Below are 19,751 nucleotides of genomic sequence, written 5' to 3'. Positions count from 1 at the left end.
GATGAATTCTCCCTTCCCTGACAGAATGTAAATCCTGCAATTCCAGAGGTTTTCTGTTTCTTGTTCACTGATATACCTCTAGTGCCTACATTGTGCCTGGCACATAGTAGGCACTCAATAATTATTTGTTTAATTAATAAATTTTTAATGAAGTAATCAACCAGAACTAGATCATAATAGTGAAGAGCTTATAATCTGCATTACTGGAAACTCATTTTTTAAAAATTTAGTTTTGAATAGGTAAAATATACAAGAGGGTACACGGTGAAAATTTGCCCATTTTGCCTTCTCCAAGGCATTTAAGTTGTTTTCTCAGAGATATCCCCTACTGTCAGTTTCTTATGCATTTTTCCAGTGATATTTTGAGGATTCACAAGTATATACACAAGCATATTCCTTTCTTCCCTCACACATATGGTGGTATACTACATACAATATGGACTGCATAGTGCTTTTTCAAAAGTAAACTTTTCTTTTGGAGTAATTGTAGATTTACAGAAAAGTTTCAGAGATTCTTGTATACTCTTTACCCACTTCTACTAATGTTAACATCTTACATAACCATAGTACCATGTCAAAACTAAGAAATTAATATTGGTACAATACTATTAACTAAATTACAGAATTTACTTAGATTTCACTAGTTATGTCCTTTCAGTTCTAGGATCTAATCCAAGATAACACATTGCATTTAGCATACTGCTTTTTTTGCCTTAAAATGTACTTTGGGAATTGTCTCATTATCAGTTAATATGTAGTTGCCTCATTCTCTGGAAGGACTGTAGAATGACTTCCTAGAAGTAGAATTTCAAGGCCAATGATTATATGTGTTTAAAAATGACCAGGGGTGCCTGGGTGGCTCAGTCGGTTAAGTGTCTGACTCTTGATTTGGCTCAGGTCATGATCTCAGGGTCTTGAGAGCCCCCCTCTGTGTGGGGCTCCATGCTAAGTGGGGAGCCTGCTTAAGATTCTCTCTCTCCTTCTCCCTTTGCCCCTCCCCTGCTTTCTCTCTCTCAAGAAAAAAAAAAAGACCAAACCCCTCTCCGCCAAAGAAATTACCATACTCTTCTAAGCAGTCCCCCTGTGCTTTGAGTGTTGCAAGTTTCTTTGAAGTTCCAAGATTAAGATTGGGGACTGAATGAAGTTGACAAATGTAAATTACTCAAACCAGTTTTTGCAGACTTCAAAATAACTATTTTTTTTTAAGATTTTATTTATTTATTTGACAGAAAGACAGTGAGAGAGGGAACACAAGCAGGGGGAGTGGGAGAGGGAGAAGCAGGCTTCCCGCTGAGCAGGAGCCTGATGAAGAGCTCCATCCCAGAACCCTGGAATCATGACCTGAGCCAAAGGCAGATGCTTAATGACTGAGCCACCCAGGCGCCCCAAAATAACTATTTTTAATGTACTGACACAAATACACATAGCATTGCATGATTTACATTATACCAATAATTCATTGTACCATGACCCAGAGGTATAGTTGGTTCCTCTTAGAACCACTAGGGGGCTCTGCTGGAAGGGTTTTTATAATTTATGTTAGTCCACTTTGGGAGATGTTTCCAAATGATGCTTTAGAATTCTGACCTCTTAAAACTTGAAAGAGATCGTCATCTAATCCAGCTTCTTTATTTTGCTGATGAGGAAACCAAGGTTGACCAAGATAGCTAGCATGGAGGAGAGCTGGGATCAAAAATCTCTTCTTGGTTCCTGTGGCAGAGGTTCAAGAACTTCTTTTTTTCCATGTACTTCCACTTGAATGATTCACTGCCGGGGGATAGTTCCTTTTTGGTGCCATAATTTTAGTAATTTTTGCTAAGACCGTGTATTTGTGATATTTTTCTAGGAGGACACTTTACTAATTGATTAGGTGAAAGAAGCTCATGAAATAAAAACTAAATAACCTTTATTACTTATTCTATTTAAAGTACTGCTCAGCACCAAAACCATATTATTTACTGAAACCCTAGCAACGACTTTCAAATTGCCTTTCAAACTTACTTCGCGCTTAAAACATTTTACTCTTATCTTCATTTGTTCATTCAATATTTATTGAGTGCCTACTACTGCCAGACACCGTTGTAGGCCCTAGGCTTACAGAAGTAAAGCTACCGTTCCTCCACAAGAAGCCTCTATTTCTCCGTTTTTCACTTTAATATACAAACTATTTTCACATGTTTTAGTTTAGTGGTTCTCATAGTGTAGCAGCAAGAGAACTTGTTAGAGGTGCAAATTATTAGGCCACCCCACACTCTAGGGATGGGGGTCTAGCAACCTGGTTTTTTTAACAAGCTCTTCAGGGATTCTGATGTACACTCGAGGTTAAAAACTATTAAAACTCAGTATTAATTATCTAAGTAGCTCAGAGATCAACATCTGGCTTCTAAATCCACCTCAGGCATCTACATGGAGTACCTGTTTGAAATACACCTGATGGGACCCAACAACGACCACTCTTAATTCAGTGACGTGTAGTACCTGGAACGATCGGATTAGTAGTGGCACTCTAATGGCTTCAGAACAAAAACGGACCGCAGTGGATTTTTCTGGGCTACAACAACAGAAAATGGGCCGGATCGAGTTCTGGAATGGTGCTTTTATACACTAGACACAGTCAGGCACATTAAGCCTGTGGGTTCTGGGTCTGGCTGAGTCAGGACGGCGCTCGTAGGCGCTCGTAGTCGATGGGGCCGCGTGAACCCGTTAGGTTGGGCTCAGTCTTCAGTCAGAGGCCATGGGCTGGAAGCCCCAACCACACCGCAGTGATTTGAAGAGTGACCGCGGCACAAGAGAGGACCCGGGAGGCCCTGGCAGGGCGGGCCGGCGCGGAAGCCGCACCGCCCCGGACCCAGACGCTGGCAGGGCGGAGCCGCGCGGCCGCAGCTCCGGCAGAGACGCGCGGCGCGGCTCGGCGGGGGCTCGCGTTTGAGGCGTATGGGGCTACAACGGGAGCGGCTGCGCCGCCCGGCCGGGTCAGCGTCTTGCGCATGCGCGGACCCGGCGCCATTTTGGTGGCCGGGCGCGGAGGTGATTCCACACTGAAGAGAGCGCGGCGGCCGGGGTGGCAGTGGCAGCGTTCGTGTGCTCGGGTGTGAATCGCCGAGGGAGGAGGCGGTGGTGGAAGAGGTGGCGGCGGTGGCGGTGGTCGTAGCGGTGGCGGAGGAGGCGGGTACGAATCAGCTGCGGGCGGAGACATGGCCAACATCGCGGTGCAGCGAATCAAGCGGGAGTTCAAGGAGGTGCTGAAGAGCGAGGAGGTCAGAAATGAACTCCCGGACATCCCCCACCCCAGCCCAGGGCGGGAGGGTTCTTCCAGCGGAGACCCCAGTATCCCCGGTAACCCCTGGGTGGCCCTCCTTGCGGTCGCCCTTTTGCCTGTGGGGAAGCAGCAGTCTCCCCCTGCTTCCGTCGCCTTCTCCTCCCCTCCCTGGGCCCTGGGATGGACCGCCTCGCGGGCGGGTGGTCTGGAGAGGAACACGGTTTGGGGGGCAGATGGAGAAGGGGGCACTTCTTGGAGGGGTGTGAGCTCCAGAGAGAGCCCCGAGGCAGTGGCAACAGCTGGAAGTGTGGCTGTAGGGTGTGGAGGGAGCAGGCCGAGCCTGAGAAAACCCGGGAAGTGGGTTGGGGGAAGGGGAAAGGTGGTAACTGGATCCGGAGAGCCGCGCTGCTCAAAGGCCCACACTTTTAAGGGTATTCTACATTATAGCCTGTTTGGCCTCCAGTGTCCTTTCCTTTGGGAAGGAGCGGTAAAAGGCCTTAGGTATTGGTGAAGGGAGGACGTTCAGAGTTACTCCCTCCTTAGTTCGGTGTTGGGAGAGAAGAGGAGACATAATGGGATACTATTTTATTTGAGTGGGAGATAAGGGAATTTTCACCTGAGGTAGGAAATTGATTCCAAATTAGATCATTATCTCATTTTCACCGACCCCGGCCCCCAATTTCTAGGCCTCTTTTCTGTTGACATCTAAAGCTTTTTGATTGCGTGAAGGCAAGTTGTTTGGTGTATTAAAGGCATTTAAATGTTTTTCGTTAGGAAAAAATAATGGAGGGTATGAGTAGCTTATTTCAAAATATTGTTTACAAGTTACAGATCAGAGTTTCTCCTAAGACAATGCCTCTGTGACTGTTGTGTTGTGCCATGAAACTTCATTATGATGTCCCTCATAGTTAACTTGATTCTTACTTTTTAAAAACAGTCCTATTAAAAACATGGGATTTCACCAGATCAATACATTATTATACCTCCTTATTGAGTAGGTTTGTCTCGATGTATCTTATCTGAAATTATTAAAAACATTTTTTTGGTCTCAAGCTGCTCTTGAGTCTTGCAGAATTTACTCTGATGTTGGCCATATTTATTTATGTAAGATATTTAAAATTCCCTAGTTATTTGACTCAAAACTGTGCAAGTGTTGGTACAATTTTTCATACTCAAATCAACAAGAATGCCAAGTTGTTTTTCCTCCTTGGATTTAACAAAGAGAGATGAAAAAGTAATACTGAAATACTTATTATTTTCAAGATGTCACATACCATTATTAAACGTATCATTACTATTTGTGGTTTTATCTTGTGTTGGAACTTTGATAATCTAAATGATTTGTGAAATTCATCATTCTAAGTATGTGATGAGTAATAGACATAAATGATAGTACTTGAGCTTTATTTGTGTCACTGATTCTACAGTGATCATTTTTCCAATTAGACATGTTGAATATAATTCTTTAAAATTAACTTAAAAATAACCAATACTAGCAGATTTTTTGAATGTAGTAGTCTGTGAGAAATGATCTGTTTTACAGAGCATGTGTATGAACTCTGACCTCTGTATTTGTTCAAGTGCCAAAACTCTGAATGGAAGGATGACTTTGTATTTTTGCGGTACAGTGCAGAAATAGGGTCATAAATGTCTGTACTGATACACAGTGAAACAATAATTCTCACATTTTATTTGCAAGAAAATATATTCCAGGATAGTTGACATATATATTCCTAATGAAAGATTCAGTTAATACAGTTGCCAACAGCCTAAAACATTTCTTCTGTAATAAAGTTGTACAAGCCTGAGAATATAAGATTTCTTTCAAATACTTTATTTTCTATTACTTAAAAATGGTAAGTTACTGCTCTCGTAATTCATATGGTCTCTTTGCTTTATATGAGGTGACATTCATCATGATATTTTTAGTACTTCAGTTAATGCTTAAAAGAAATCTAGTATCGCTCTAGTATGCATATTGTTAAAACAGTACTGCCCTTCATATGTAAGGGATGCTGAAGCCTTGCTTCAAGTAAGCATTATAGTATTTCAGAGGAAGAGAATAGGAAATGCAACAAATTATTTTTTTTAAGAAGAGTACCTTTATAAATCTGGAAGGAAACTTCTTCCAGAAAATAAGTTGCAAAGTACATTTAGAAAAGGGTCAGATAATTTAATCTTGGATTATAACCAATAAATAGCTTTATTTTCACCAATATTTTATTTCATCGATAATTTAGTAGGCCCAGTTCTATAAGTGGATTATGTTGATTACTTTCAGCTCATTGAAGGACTTGTAGTACAGTCCACGTGTTTCCTTTTTAAGTGTGGAAATGTAGTATTTTGAGTGTCTGGTCAAGTAACCAAGTATTTCATCATTTCATTTATGTAACTCTCGACATTTACCAAAGTTTGTTTCATATGCTCTTGCTTACTAAGAATACTGGTTGATTTAAGTTTTTTTTTTTTTTTTTGGCCTTTTAAGTTGTCTTATAAAGATAGCTGACATTTGCTCAATTCTGACCATAAGAAGTTGTAAGTGGCCATTCTTGGAGTGTGTTAATTAAAATATACTCTCCAGGATAAATCAAATGTGAAAAGCAAGGTGCAGAATAGTGTGGAGGAGGCCACCATTTGTGTTGAAAGAAGGGGAAAATATATGTATTTGTCTCAGTGAGAAATTGGTAAAATTGATTACTTCTAAATAAGGGAATGGGTGTCTGGGGTAACAGGCATCAAAGGATCCCTTTTGAGTTTTGAGTCATGCAAATATACTATTTACTTAAAATAATAAATAAAGGCATCTAGGCCTTTTTTCCTTGAGACTGTTTGGAAATCCATCCTTTATGTGTCAGACATTAATTTTATATATGTGTGAATTTTAAGTAATATTTCAAATTGCCAGGAATGGAAAATTGATTAAAATACATTTTATAGTTATTTTATGAGTCGAATTACTAAGTGAAGTGTTGATTGTGAGGATATAATAAAACTATAATCTGTATTCACAGGTTGTATTATTATTATTGCTGTTAACAACTAACCACCATTTGTAGAGTGGCTCTCAGTACCATTTGTTTATGCATTATTGCTCATTTTCAAGAACAATTCTTTGAATTAGATTTCCTATTTCTTAGATGAGGAAATTGAGATTCAAAGAAGTTAAATTATTTGTCTGCAAACATATAGCTTTGGGATTTGGATCTAGGTCTGCTTGTGTTTATATTGTACCACACTGTCATTACTTTCCAAGGATAGGCATGCTTTAATTATTTAAAAATAACTGAGACTGGTTTGTATTACTGGTTACAGGATTTAAACACAACCTAATTAAAAAAAATAAATAAATAAACACAACCTAATTTAATAGTTTAAACGTTAAAATAAGGGACGCCTGGGTGGCTCAGTCATTAAGCGTCTGCCTTTGGCTCAGGTCATGATCCCAGGATCTTGGGATCAAGTCCCGCGTGGAGCTCCTTGCTCAGTGGGAAGCCTACTTCTCCCTCTGCCTGCTGCTCCCCCCCTGCTTGTGGTCTTTCTCCCTCTCCCTCTCTCCCTCTCTCCCTCTGACAAATAAATAAAATCTTAAAAAAGAAACACATTAAAATAAGTGTTAACCTGTAAATTACTTAAAGATTTAGTTGATGTCAATATGCAAAATACTTTTAAAAAATATTTATTTGAGAGAGAGTGCAAGCTGCGGGAGGGGCAAAAGGAGAGTGAGAGAGAGAATCTCAAGCATGCTCCCCACTGAGCTCAGAGCCCTGCATGAGGCTTCATCTCAAGACCCTGAGGTCATGACTTGAGCTGGAACTGTGAGTCAGACACCTAACAGACTGAGCCACCCAGGCACCCCTGTAAAATACTTTAAAATTTGAAGCTTAGTGAAGTAAAATGCCCTTAAGTCAGTGCACATACCCGTGTTTGATCGTTATATGTTATTTGTAGTTTTTTCATATTGTAATTGTACTTTGCTAACATTTTCTAAGATTTCAATAGGGAATATTTTAATTTATGGCATTACAAATTGATTTCATGAAAACTATAGTGTAAGTTTTCTTTTAAGTGTTTAAATGGATTTTGTATTTAGTGTCATTTTAAATTTAATATATTTGATCTAGGTTGATCTATAGAACTAGTTGGCAAGTCTTTAGAAGTAAATCTTTTTTTTTTTTTATTTTAAAGATTTTATTTATCTATTTTTTAGAAAGCGAGCGAGAGAGAAACAGCATGAGAGGGGAGAGGGTCAGAGGGAGAAGCAGGCTCCCCGCGGAGCCGGGAGCCCGATGCGGGACTCGATCCCAGGACCTTGGGATCATGACCTGAGCCGAAGGCAGACGCTTAACCATCTGAGCCACCCAGGCGCCCTCTTTAGAAGTAAATCTGTTGATTTCTGTAGACCATAGTTTCTCATCCTTAGCATTATTGACATTTTAGGTGGATAATGAATTCTTTGCTGTCAGAGTGGCTCTTTGCATTGTAGGATGTTTAGTAGTATCCCTGGCTTCTGTCACTAGTTGCCAGTAGCACAACTAACCCTCCTCCCTACCTCCCCTTGCTCCCTGCCAGTTGTAGCAACTGAAACGTCTCCAGACTTTGCCAAATGTTGAGAACCACTGCTGTAGACAAAACTCTTTAGAAGAACATTTCAGACTATTAACTTTGTAAGATGTGTAGTGTATTTTATCTAAAAGATGCACAGTAAAGGTACAAAAAAGTTTATAGCATGGCTACTACTAGTTTTGAGTGATGTTTTAAGATTTTATATTTGTTTTCCCTTTGTAAATGATTTTTTTCTTTTAAACTCTTTCCTTTTTGATTTAAAGAAAAAGGTGAAATTCCCTGCTGGAAATGAATGTAACCGGAATTTGAACAATTTTTTTAAGAGTAGAAAAGCAGTTTTTACAGTTACATAAGTTACAGCTCTGTGTAACTTATTTAAATAGTGTGCCTTATGGGGTTCTGGGTGTGGGCTGAGTGAGGAAAGCTTTTGATGGGGTAAAAAAAAAAAAATTAGAGCCTGTCCAAGTAATACTGTTTGGGGTGCATTTCTTGTTTTATTTATTGTAAAGACTTTGATCTCTGTCCATCAGGCATAGATTTAGATGCATCTGGGATTCCCTACATGTCACCCCTTTGTGAAGAATATATATTCTTATTTTCCAGTAAATGTTATCAACAGTTATTGAGCATATTGGCCACAGCTCCAGATTTACTTGGTTGGAGATAAATAAAAATGTTAGGTGCAAGAGTAAATATTATGGGAGTTTTGAGGGTATAGGTATGGAGGGAGGGTTTTGTTTTTGTTTTGTAGTTTTTATTTTAATTCCAGTTAGTTAATATACAGGTTTATATTAGTTTCAGGTCTATAATATTGGAGGGAGGTTTTTAAGCTAGGTTCCGAAGGAAAGTTAAGACCGACCTCAAATTTCAGAAGACCGTGCCAAAGGAACTACAGGAATACTGGAATTTATAAGTATATGATTTTTTTTTTTTTTCTGTAGGCACCTGAATTGGAACTAGGGTGCAGAGATTATTGACAAAATTAGGCAAGAAACACATTTACATATTTAGAAAGGTTGCGTGCACAGCTCTGATATACACACATAGTTGTGGAACTAGCGCCTAAATATCTTCACTATTATCTTTAGCAAAAAACACCTTTTTTCATGTCAAAGTAAAAGGTAACCGTAAAGTATGACCAGCACCCAGATCAGGTCTGAAACAATATTACCAGCACCACAGGAACGCCCAGCCATCTCTTTCCAGGCACTTTCCTGACTTCTGATAGTACAGATTTGCTCTGAGTATGTTTGAGTAAAAGAATAGACGTGAGTGTATACTATATGATTGTTTTAATTTTGAAGGTTTTCAGAAGATGCCCTTCAAAATCTTTGTTCAGGGGGCACCTGGGTGTCTCAGTCAGTTAAGCATCCAACTCTTGATCTTGGCTAGGGTTGTGAGTTTGAACCCTGCATTGGGCTCTGTGCTGGGCGTGGAGCCTACTTAAAGAAAAAAAACAGGGGCACCTGGGTGGCTCAGTCGTTAAGCGTCTGCCTTCGGCTCAGGTCATGATCCCAGGGTCCTGGGATCGAGCCCCGCATCGGGCTCCCTGCTCAGCGGGAAGCCTCCTTCTCCCTCTCCCACTCCCCCTGCTTCTGTTCTCTCTCTCACTGTGTCTCTCTCTGTCAAATAAATAAATAAAATCTTTTAAAAAAACAAAACAAAACACAAAATCTTTGTTCAAAAAATGTATTAGTAGTGTCTTAGAAAATGTGTTGAAATGCAGTGAGTATTCGAGTTGAAAGAGACCTTAGATCTAGGCCAGATTCCCCATCTGTAAGAACAGGAAACTGAGGCCTGAAGAAATTGATTGTTATTCAGTGATACAGATCTGGTTAGTGAACCCAGGCTTTTTGCATACCAGTCCATTCTAACCATTATATATGATTGCTTTATGGGACTATTTTTTTTTCATAAATAATACTGTAAATGCTGAATGCTAATAAAGTATGAGTGCCGATTTAATATTGACTATTGTATTTAAGTATATTTTGCCTTTTTTTCTGTCTTGGTGTGAGAACTTAAATTTGGCAGGAGGCAGAGATATTTCACTCCTTAAGCATGATAGAGTAAATTTAGCTTAGTGATTAAGAGCGTGGGCTTTGGAATTAGATTTGCTTTGAGTCCTGGCTTTTCTATTTAACACCTGCAGCATTGACTCTGTATCTTAGTTTTCCTATCTGTAAGAATGTAGGAAGATTGAGCCTTTACAGGGCTCAGAGCAATTCCTGGGACATATGAACAGATAGCTGTTAAGATGTCAAAATTAACCACATGTTCATATTCTGCTTATTGTTGTTTTGGATCATAAAGGTTTCCTTCAGTGGTGTAGTGAAAGCTCTATGTGAATTTGCCTGCAGAAAAGATTTAAATGAATGAGCTTTAGTACTTCTGATAGAGTTTCTTTGTCACCTGTGTGCAAACAACCTGTGGCCAAGGGGAATGCAAAAGAAAAATGTGGGCCTTGTTCTCAAGATGTTAGTTACCTTTCTTTAGGAGACAATTATAAATTGGGGAAGAGTTTGTGTTAAAATGTGACCTTTTTAAGTGAAAAAGAAGTACTTTATTTGGAAGCCTTTCAGATAATACAGCTTTACAGGATTATTTGGGATTTCTTGATAAGGCTCTGGTGGCCTTGAACTGCACTAAGAAATCTAGATTCTAATCCTATGGTATATGTAATCTTGAATCCCTTGGTAAACTTCCTATCTTACTTTTTTTTTAAAGGTTTTATTTGAGGGGGCGCCTGGGTGGCTCAGTCGGTTAGGCATCTGCCTTCCGCTCAGGTCATGATCCTGGGGTCCTGGGATCAAGCCCTGAGTAGGGCTCCCTGCTCAGCAGGGAGCATGCTTCTCCCTCTGCCCCTCCCCCTGCTCATGCTCACTCTCTCTCTGTTAAATAAATAAATAAAATCTTTAAAAAAGAGAGATTTTGAGAATGAGAGAGTGTGCACACTTGAGAGCACGAGTCGGGGGAGAGGCAAGGGAGAGGGAGAAACAGACTCCCCGCTGAGCAAGGAGCCCGAAGGGGCTGGATGCCAGGACCCTGAGATCACGACCTGAGTGGAAGGCAGATGCTTAACTGACTGAGCCGCCCAGGCGCCCCTAAAATTCCTATTTTAAAATTGGGTCTTGGAAAATAGAAAGTGGCGGTCACATCCATCTGACATCCGTGGTGTTCTCTTATGTAATTTTGCAAAGGAGAGAATTTCATTCCATTCAAAACCTTTCTCCTTTTTCTCCCTTTAGTTCTTTGCTTTTAGCAAATTTAAAATAATAAATACTTACAGTTTAATGCCTACTATCTGGCATTTTATATGTATGGCAGCCCTATGAGATTGATGTTATTTTACAGTTTAGAAAATTGCAGCTCTGGAGAAAGTACGTAACTTTCTCAGTATCAAGCAACTTGGTGGAACAGGGGTTGGAAACTATGTCTCCGACTCCCAAATATTTACTGATGATGGTGGAAAGAATAGTGTACAATCATGTCTGCTGCTTGCTACCTGTCCATTATTTTTAAAGATGCTTTTTAAAATTATGGAATATTTTATACTTAGAAGTTTAGAAAACAGTAGGTGTGAACAGCTTTATGGTCATGGTATAGATTTAACAGATCTTAACTCTCTCATACTTGGTTAACTTGCCCTTTCCCTCAGGAAATAAAACAACATACAGATGAAGTTCACTTTGTAACCTTTTCCCTTTTCCATTCTCTTTCTTAGAAGTAACCACTGTGCTGAAGATGCCTGTATCCTTACCATTCATACTTTTGTTTTTACTATTGAAATCATAGTAATTTTGAGTATAAAAGCACTTTTTAGTGTTTTTAAAAGTTTAAAAAATTTTTTTTTTGTAGATGATTGTAATATTCTACATCTCCTGCAACTTTTCTTCTCCTCCTCCTCTTTCTTCTTCTTCCTCTTCTACTTCTTTTAAAGATTTTATTTATTCATTTGAGAGAGAGAGCAAGCACAAGTAGGGGGAGAGGCAGAGGGAGAGAGAAGCGGACTCCCCACCAAGCCGGGAGCCCGACATGAGACTCTGTCCCAGGACCTGGAGATCATGACCTGAGCTGAAGGCAGACGCTTAACCATCTGAGCCACCCAGACGCCCCTCCTGCAACTCTGCTTTTTAGTGTTCTTTTTTTTTTTTTTTTTTGAGAATTTATCCATGACAATGCATATTGCTTTAGTTCTTTAAATTATGTAGTATTTCACATCAGTTTTGTTGTTGTTGTTTATTCATTCTCTATGGACAGCATGTAGTTTCAACTTTTAGCTGTTGTACAAAAAAAAAAAAGTATTGAACATTACTATATATGTTTTCTTGGATACCTAAGAGTTTTTCCTAGGAGGTAGTATTGTAGGATCTGAGTGTATTTGCATCTTCTGCGTTACTGGATATTGCTTCAACCTACCAATGATTGTATCAGTTTACACTCTTCTAGCAGTTTGTAAGAGTTCTAGTAAGACTTTGTAAGACTAAGATTTGTAAGACTTACATTTTTGTACATCTGGTGGATGTAAAATGGTAGCTTATTTTAATTTTAATTTCCCTTACCAGTAGAGATATTAAGCACATTTTTGTGTTTATTGGCCATTAGGCTTTCTTTTGCAAACTTAGCGTTCTTATTCCTTACTCATTTAAAAAAATTTGGGGCACCTGGGTGGCTCAGTTGGTTAAGCATCTGCCTTCAGCTCAGGTCATGATCCCAGGGTCCTGGGATCGAATTCCGCATCCGTAGCCCTGTGCAGCCCTAGCACAGCAGGGAGTCTGCTTCTCCCTCTGTCCCTACCCCCCCACTCCGCTCGTGCCCGCACAGGTGTGTGTGCTCTCTCCCTCCCTCTTGCGTGCGTGCACACACACACGCAAATAAGTAAATAAAAATCTTTTTTTTTTTTTAAAGATTTTATTTATTTGACAGATCACAAGTAGGCAGAGCGGCAGGTAGAGGGAGAAAGAGAAGCAGGCTCCCTGCTGAGCAGAGAGCCTGATATGGGGCTCAATCCCATGACCCGAGCCGAAGGGAGACGCTTAACTGACTGAGCCACCCAGGTGCCCCAATAAATAAAAATCTTAAAAATAAATTTGGATGGTTTGTATTTTCCTTATTGATTTGCAAGAACTCTTTATGTATTTATATGATTTCGTCTACTTCCATTATGTGGCTTAATTGTTAACTTTTTTTTTAATGCTCTTTTTTTGGTAATTGTGGTACACTACACATACAAAACTTACCATCTTGTATATTTTTAAGTTACAATTTCAGTGTACATTTTTGTACAACCATTACCGCTATCCATCTACAGAACTTATTTCATCTTGTAAAACCGAAATTCTGTATCTATTGAATGCTAACTCTGCTTCTCTGTTGCCCAGCCCATTCTTTTCATCTACTTCTTGTCTCTATGAACTATTCTATTATACGTTATTTGTCCTTCTGTGACTGTTGTATTTTTTTTAATGTAATATTATATTTAAAGATTTTATTTATTTATTTGACAGAGAGACACACAGCGAGAGAGGGAACACAAGCAGGGGGAGTGGGAGAGGGAGAAGCAGGCTTCCTGCTGAGCAGGGAGCCCGATGTGGGACCCTGGGATCATGACCTGAGCCGAAGGCAGACGCTTAATGACTGAGCCACCCAGGTGCCCCTGTGACTGTTTTATATTGTTTAACTTTGTCATATCTTCTATCTGAAGTTTAATTTTTAAGTAGTCACATTTTTAGGGGGGGCGCCTGGCTGGCTCAGTTGGTAGAGTGTGAACTAGATCTTGGGGTTATGAGTTCAAGCCCCATGTTGGGGTAGAATTCACTTAGAAAGAAAGAAGTCACATTTTTCTGTTTTTCCTGTATGGTATGCTTTTTGTATTTTGTTTAAGAAATCTTTTCCTTACTTTAATTATCATAAAGATATTTTATATTTGGTTTTAGGAGCAAAAGTGGGTTATATTCCTTAACTGCTGTACTCAGGCTTCTATCTCTACATATCATATGGAAACAACTACTTCAGGCATTACCAGTATCTTCCCATTTGTCAAATGCGGAGTAACTGCTCATCAGTTCATTTTGTCCATCTTTCACTTCATTTCTCAGAGCTTGCCTCTTGTGGTTGCTCTGATAACTGCTGGTCTTCCTTCATACTGTTACTACCCTTTCTAAGTTGATTTCATCCCTTATTCTCCATTTATCTCCTAAATCTTTGTTTCCTCTTTTGCATTCCTTTCATTAATTACTCTAGGTTGGGTTTTCATATCCCAGATGGACTATTTATAGTAAAACAGTTTGCTTATTATTATTTTTTTATTTTTTTAAACTTTATCTTTTTTATCCCTAGTTTTTTTTGTTTTTTTTTTTAAAGACTTTATTTGTCAGAGAGAGAGCACAAGCCGGGGGAGTGGCAGGCAGAGGGAGAAGCAGACTCCCCGCTGAGCAAGGAGCCTGATGTAGGACTTGATCCCAATCCCAGTACCCTGAGATCATGACCCGAGCTGAAGGCAGAGGCTTAACTGACTGAGCCACCCAGGCGTCCCAAACAGTTTGCTTATTTACATTTATTTCTCTGCATCCTCTGTTCAGCTCTCCTGGTGCCATGCCACAGGACTGATTCATTGATTGATTTTAAAAGATTTTATTTATTTGAGAGAGAGAGCATGGGGAGGAGAAGAGGGAAAGGAAGAAGCAGACTCCCCACTCAGTAGGGAGCCTGACGTGGCGCTCCATCCCAGGATTCTGGGATCATGACCTGAGCTGAAGGCAGACGCTTAACTGACTGGGCCACCCAGGTGTCCCCATGCCACATGATTTAATTTTTAAAATATGATCTTGTCATTTTCCTTTAGTCTCTTTACTGCCTATTGCATAAAGGCAAAACTTTTATACTTTTGTTCTAGCCTACCTTTCTTGACCTATTTCCTGTCAAGTCTCAACACAGTTACATGCCTACACATACTTCACTCTCAGATCTTCAGCTACACGATATTGCTCACCATTTAGTTATTCTGTCTGCCTTCAATAAGCCCTTACCTCCTTCTTTGCCCTTGAAATATACTTCTCCTAAAATGCCACTCCTGATAAACCTTTTGTGAAAACACAGTTTATCCCTATTTTCCAGTGTCATTTTGTCAGGATTTTGTTAGAGTAGTTATATATGTATTGGTAATTGTACATATGTCTTTCTGCTGCTGCTAAATATCATTGAGCTCCTTGAAGATACTTACTCATCTTTTTTCCTTCATCTTGTATAGTGCCTGGAATTGGTAGGCTTAGTAACATTTACAGTAAGCCAAAAAATCTTTGAAGGCATCTACTTTTTTTTTTTGGAGTTGCTGCTGCACGTGCATAAACCCTTTGCATAGGTGTTAGGGCAGGCCTGTTACTCTTAATTATTTTCAGCCTTTTTGGGATTACATATTTTTCTAGTGATTACAAATGCAGGGCTAGTATATGTAGACTTCTTTCTCAAGTGACTGTGGGTACTTTACTTTTAGGTTTCCTTGTTTTGTTTTTGTGGATTTTTTGGTTTGTTTTTGTTTAATTTGAGAGAGAGAGATTAAGCGAGGGGGAGAGAGAGAGAACATGAGTGTGGAGGAGGAACAGAGGGAGAAGCAGACTCCCCACTGGGCAGGGAGCCCAATGTAGGGCTCTATCCCAGGACTCTAGGATCATGACCTGAGCCGAAGACAGACACTTAACTGACTGAGCCACCCAGGTGCTCCAAGGTTTCTTTGTTTTATGTGAACTATCCTATTTGGGATTGGCATACTTAAAGTGTGGGTTGTCTGATACTATTGCTTTTTAGCAGTGATAATACATTTTGCTTCATTTTTCTTAAATCCTTCTGTAGTATTTCCTTTTTTAAAAAAATAGAATATACTGAAGTTGATGCATCTATGGAACATTTGGATATTTCCGGGTGGTTTTTTTTTTTTTTTTGGTGCACGTGTGTAAGAATTTTAGGTGTGTATCTGAGAGTGGTATTACTAGTCCATTGGGTGTTTGGATGAGATATTAGGTGTTTGGATGAGATATTAGGTGGTTAGATGTGTCAGACATTGTATCTGTAGGCTTGGTCATACTTTGTTATATCCTTAGGTGTTTACTTAGGTGCTTTATCTCTTATCTGCTCTTAGGAACTGTGAGTGTGAGTCATTAAAGGCAGAGACTTATATTTTCAGTTCTCCATTGCTTAGCTCATTGCCAGGTAAGAAGGAGGCACTTGTTTTCCCAAATGAGTTTAAGGATTTTTTTTAAGCGCCCGGGAGCTCATACCCAACCATTTGAAAGTATGACCGCTTATCCTGTTTCTGAGACTAGGGACTTTATAATATGTTGATAAAGGTGACCCATTCTGTTCAGTGTGAGTGTTGATAATTTGGTCAGTTTGTGCTTTGGGGTGATACAATGTCAAAGCCAAAAACTGGGAAATAAGATGGTGGGAAGGCAGTCTTTTTTTGATTTATTCTGTAGTTTTCCCTGTTAAAGATCTCAGGGGGCATCTATTTAGTATTATATATGACATCATCTGTATCACTATGGGTTAACTCTTTAGTTTAAGTCTACATTTTTCTTCATTTATTCAACAAATATTTATTGAATGCCATCTATGTTGTTAATAAGGTAGACATAGTCCAGGGCACCTGGGTGACTCAGTCTGGGCGGCTCAGTCAGTTAAGCCTCTGCCTTCGGCTCGGGTCATGATCCCAAGGTCCTGGGATTGAGCCCCACATTGGGCCCCTTGCTCAGCAGGAAGTCTGCTTCTCCCTCTCCCCCTCCCCCTGTTCATGCTTGTGCGCTCGCTCTCTCTCTGAAATAAATAAATAAATCTTAAAAAAGATACACCATGGTCCATGCTATTATGGAGTAAATTATGGTCTAGTAAGGCAATGAAACATTGAACAATTATATGTGTGTTTGTTGAGTTTAAATAAGGAGAACTGTTGGGGTGGGGTAACCTGACCTGAGGGAAAGAGTTTCTTGGGAATAATCCTTAAACTGATAGTTGGGAGGGTAAATTGGAATTAACTTAGTCATACAGTAAGATGATCAATTCTTATATGCATACAGAAAGAACTAGTAATCGTTATACAGTCAATGTAGAACCATTTAATTGCTTTTCCCTTTTGAATAATTGGCCAGTTTCTGTGAATACAAAAGTAACATGTTTGCTTATTATTGAATTTTGGAAAATACATAGAACTATAATAAAGTAAAAATTATCTGTAATCCCACCCCTGGAGATAATTCTTTTCTTTAAAATATTTTGTTTGTCTATGAAATATTTCAAACATGTAGAGATACATCTTCATTTTGGTTATTTCCTTCTATTGTTTTTTTTCTTTCATTTTTTTCTGTACATATATACATACATTTAGAAGTTTTTAAAAGAGCTTTGAATATAATTCCAATCAGACTTTCAACCCAGATTTGTAATTTTTAATGTTTTTCAAAGTGATTCAAAGGTGTCTTTCACTACTAGACTCCCTACTTTTTTTTTTTTTTTTTTTTTAAGATTTTATTCATTTATTTGAGAGAGCATGCCCCCGTGCACAGGCAGGGGCAGAGGGAGAAGCAGACTCCCCACTGAGCAGGGAGCCCGATGCTCCCTGAGAAGCTCAAGAGTAAGGAAGCATCTTGGCTCATCTTTGTATCATCAGTACCAACAGCTCTTTATTTAACAACTATTTGAGGGCTCCCTTTATCCTAGGTACCATGATATGTGCTGAGACTGTAGTAATGAGTGGGGCAAGGTAAGACAGACAAATAAGTGATAAAAGCAATGCAGAGAAATACAATATTGTATAGATGAGATTAATTGGTTGTTTTTGACTGGGTGTTCAGAAAAGGCCTTTCCTAGGACTCTTGACTTAAATTGAGATCTGAATGATAAAGCTATGTCTTTAGGGGAAGAAAATATTCCATATCAGAGGAAATAGTGAATGTAAAGGCCATAAATAAGGAATAAATTTGCTATGTTTAAGCAAGCAAAAGGTTATTGTGGCTGGAGTATTGTGGGTAAGAGGCGGTGAATGATGCAAGATGAAGTTGGAGATGTGGGAGGCAGGAGCCAGATCACATAAAACTTCCTAAGTCCAAAGTAAAGAATTTGTATTTTAAGTGACTCTGAAAGCCATTTGAGGATTTAAAGAAAAGAACAAAATTTTTGTTTTTAAAAGACCACTTCGGGGGCGCCTGGGTGGCTCAGTTGGTTGAGTGTCCAGCTCTTGATTTCAGCTCAGGTCATAATCTCAGGGTTATGGGATCAGTCCCCGAATCAGGCTTTGCGCTGGGCATGGAACCCTCTTGGGATTCTGTCTTTCCCTCTCCCCCACCCCACCCTTACCCCTACCACCCGCACATTCTCTCTAGATCTCTCTTAAAAAAAAAAAAAAACCAAACTTTGATGCCTTAAACTTATGACTAAGGAAATAATGCGGGATGATGCCTGATTCCTCACTGCTAATCTGAGATGTATTTTTGAGCAGATAAAGGTTGCCCCTAAGGTTACGCGTCTACTTTGTGGGATCCTTGGGAGTCAAGACCTGCCCATCCCCCCTTTAAAAAAAGACCACTTTGGCTGCTGTGTGGAGAATGAATTGAAACTGAAGATGTAAAGAAAAAGGATGGGGCGCCTGGGTGGCTCAGTCCGTTAAGTGTCTGCTCAGCTCAGGTCATGATCCCAGGACCCTGGGATCTAGCCCTGCATCCAGCTCCCTGCTCTGTGGGGGGCTTGCTTCTCCCTCTCCCCCTGCTTGTGTTCCCTCTCTCGCTGTTTCTCTCTCTGTCAAATAAATAAATAAAATCTTTAAGGAAATAAAAAAATAAAAAATAAATAAAAAGGATTTAGGAGTTAGGGGTTGAGTTTGGCTGGAGTAAAGTCAAGTCTGGAGAGAAGTATCCCAGAGTTGCTTGGTTAGGGATTTTACGGTGTTAATAGACTACTAACTTTCAATTTACCATTCTTAGAAGTTTGACCCTTGTCCTTAAACTCTCGAAATGCCTGTCAGAGGTCCAGACAACATGTCTTAATTTCAGAAAGGGAAAGGCATAACCCACATGTCAGCTGAGTTCGTCCCCTTTAAAGAGCTTTCTGAAAAATCCCATTCAGTGACTTCTATTTTTATTTATTTATTTTTTAAAGATTTTATTTATTTATTCATGAGAGACAGAGAGAGAGAGAGGCAGAGGGAGAAGCAGGCTCCCAAGGAGCAGGGAGCCCGATGAGGGACTCGATCCCAGGGCCCTGGGATCATGACCTGAGCTGAAGGCAGACGCTTAATGACTGAGCCTCCCAGGCGCCCCTGTGGTGTCTTTGAAACCATGAGAAAACAAGAGTTCCAAGAGTGGTCAACTTTGTCATGCTGCTGAGTGAGAGAAATGACCACTGAATTTGCAGCGCATTATCATTGGTAACCTTGACTAGAATATTTTCGTTGGAATGGTGAAGATGGATATATGGTTGGACAGAGTAAGAGGAAGTGAGGTGAGGAACTGGCAGCTATGGTCAACTTTTTCAAGTTTTGCTTTGACAGAAGAGCAGAGAAGAAAGGGGGAGCTGCAGAAGAATATGGCCTCAGAAATCTTAAAAAAAATTTTTTTAAGGTTCTATTTATTTATTTTAGAGAGAGAGAGAGAGTGTGTGCACACAAGCGTGGTCAGGAGAGCGACAGGCAGACTCTGTGCTGAGCTCAGAGCCCGACTCAGGGCTTGATCTCACAACTCTGAGATCATGACTTGAGCCAAAATCAGGACTCAGACACTTAACCAACTGAGCCCCCCAGGTGCCCCTTAAAAATTTTCTCATATTCTACTGATTATGTTTATATGTTGATGGATGGGAGAAATTGATTATGCTAGAGAAAGGAGGAGTAATTGAACCTGCAAAGTCCTTGAGAAGAATGGGGGGTGGGGGTATTACTAGATAAATG

General features: G+C 39.7%; 1 protein-coding gene and 1 non-coding gene across 6 annotated transcripts in view; both read left to right on the top strand.

Moving 5' to 3' along the window:
- The first annotated feature begins 2,994 nt into the window (after positions 1-2,994).
- UBE2K (ubiquitin conjugating enzyme E2 K) overlaps positions 2,995-19,751 on the top strand; it is a 76,543-nt gene continuing 59,786 nt past the window's right edge. For 4 of the 5 annotated variants that reach the window (XR_014143059.1, XR_014143058.1, XR_014143057.1 and 1 more), the window contains exon 1: positions 2,995-3,257. Coding sequence is in view for 1 of the 5 variants with exons in the window: in XM_006732317.3 (XP_006732380.1) it covers positions 3,195-3,257 (63 nt within the window). In the remaining 4 variants the exon portion in view is untranslated. The remainder of the gene's footprint in view (positions 3,258-19,751) is intronic. The other variant, XM_031027020.2, reaches the window with a different exon arrangement.
- LOC115940592 (U12 minor spliceosomal RNA) lies at positions 18,227-18,372 on the top strand. The gene has a single exon (XR_004075328.2). It is a non-coding gene; the product is annotated as a U12 minor spliceosomal RNA (small nuclear RNA).

This window comes from Leptonychotes weddellii, chromosome 2 (genome assembly GCF_054177405.1).
Source record: "Leptonychotes weddellii isolate Sample4059 chromosome 2, ASM5417740v2, whole genome shotgun sequence".
NCBI classification, from domain to species: domain Eukaryota; kingdom Metazoa; phylum Chordata; class Mammalia; order Carnivora; family Phocidae; genus Leptonychotes; species Leptonychotes weddellii.
Note: the sequence above shows the minus strand (reverse complement) of the source record. Positions and strands in the feature narration are given on the sequence as shown.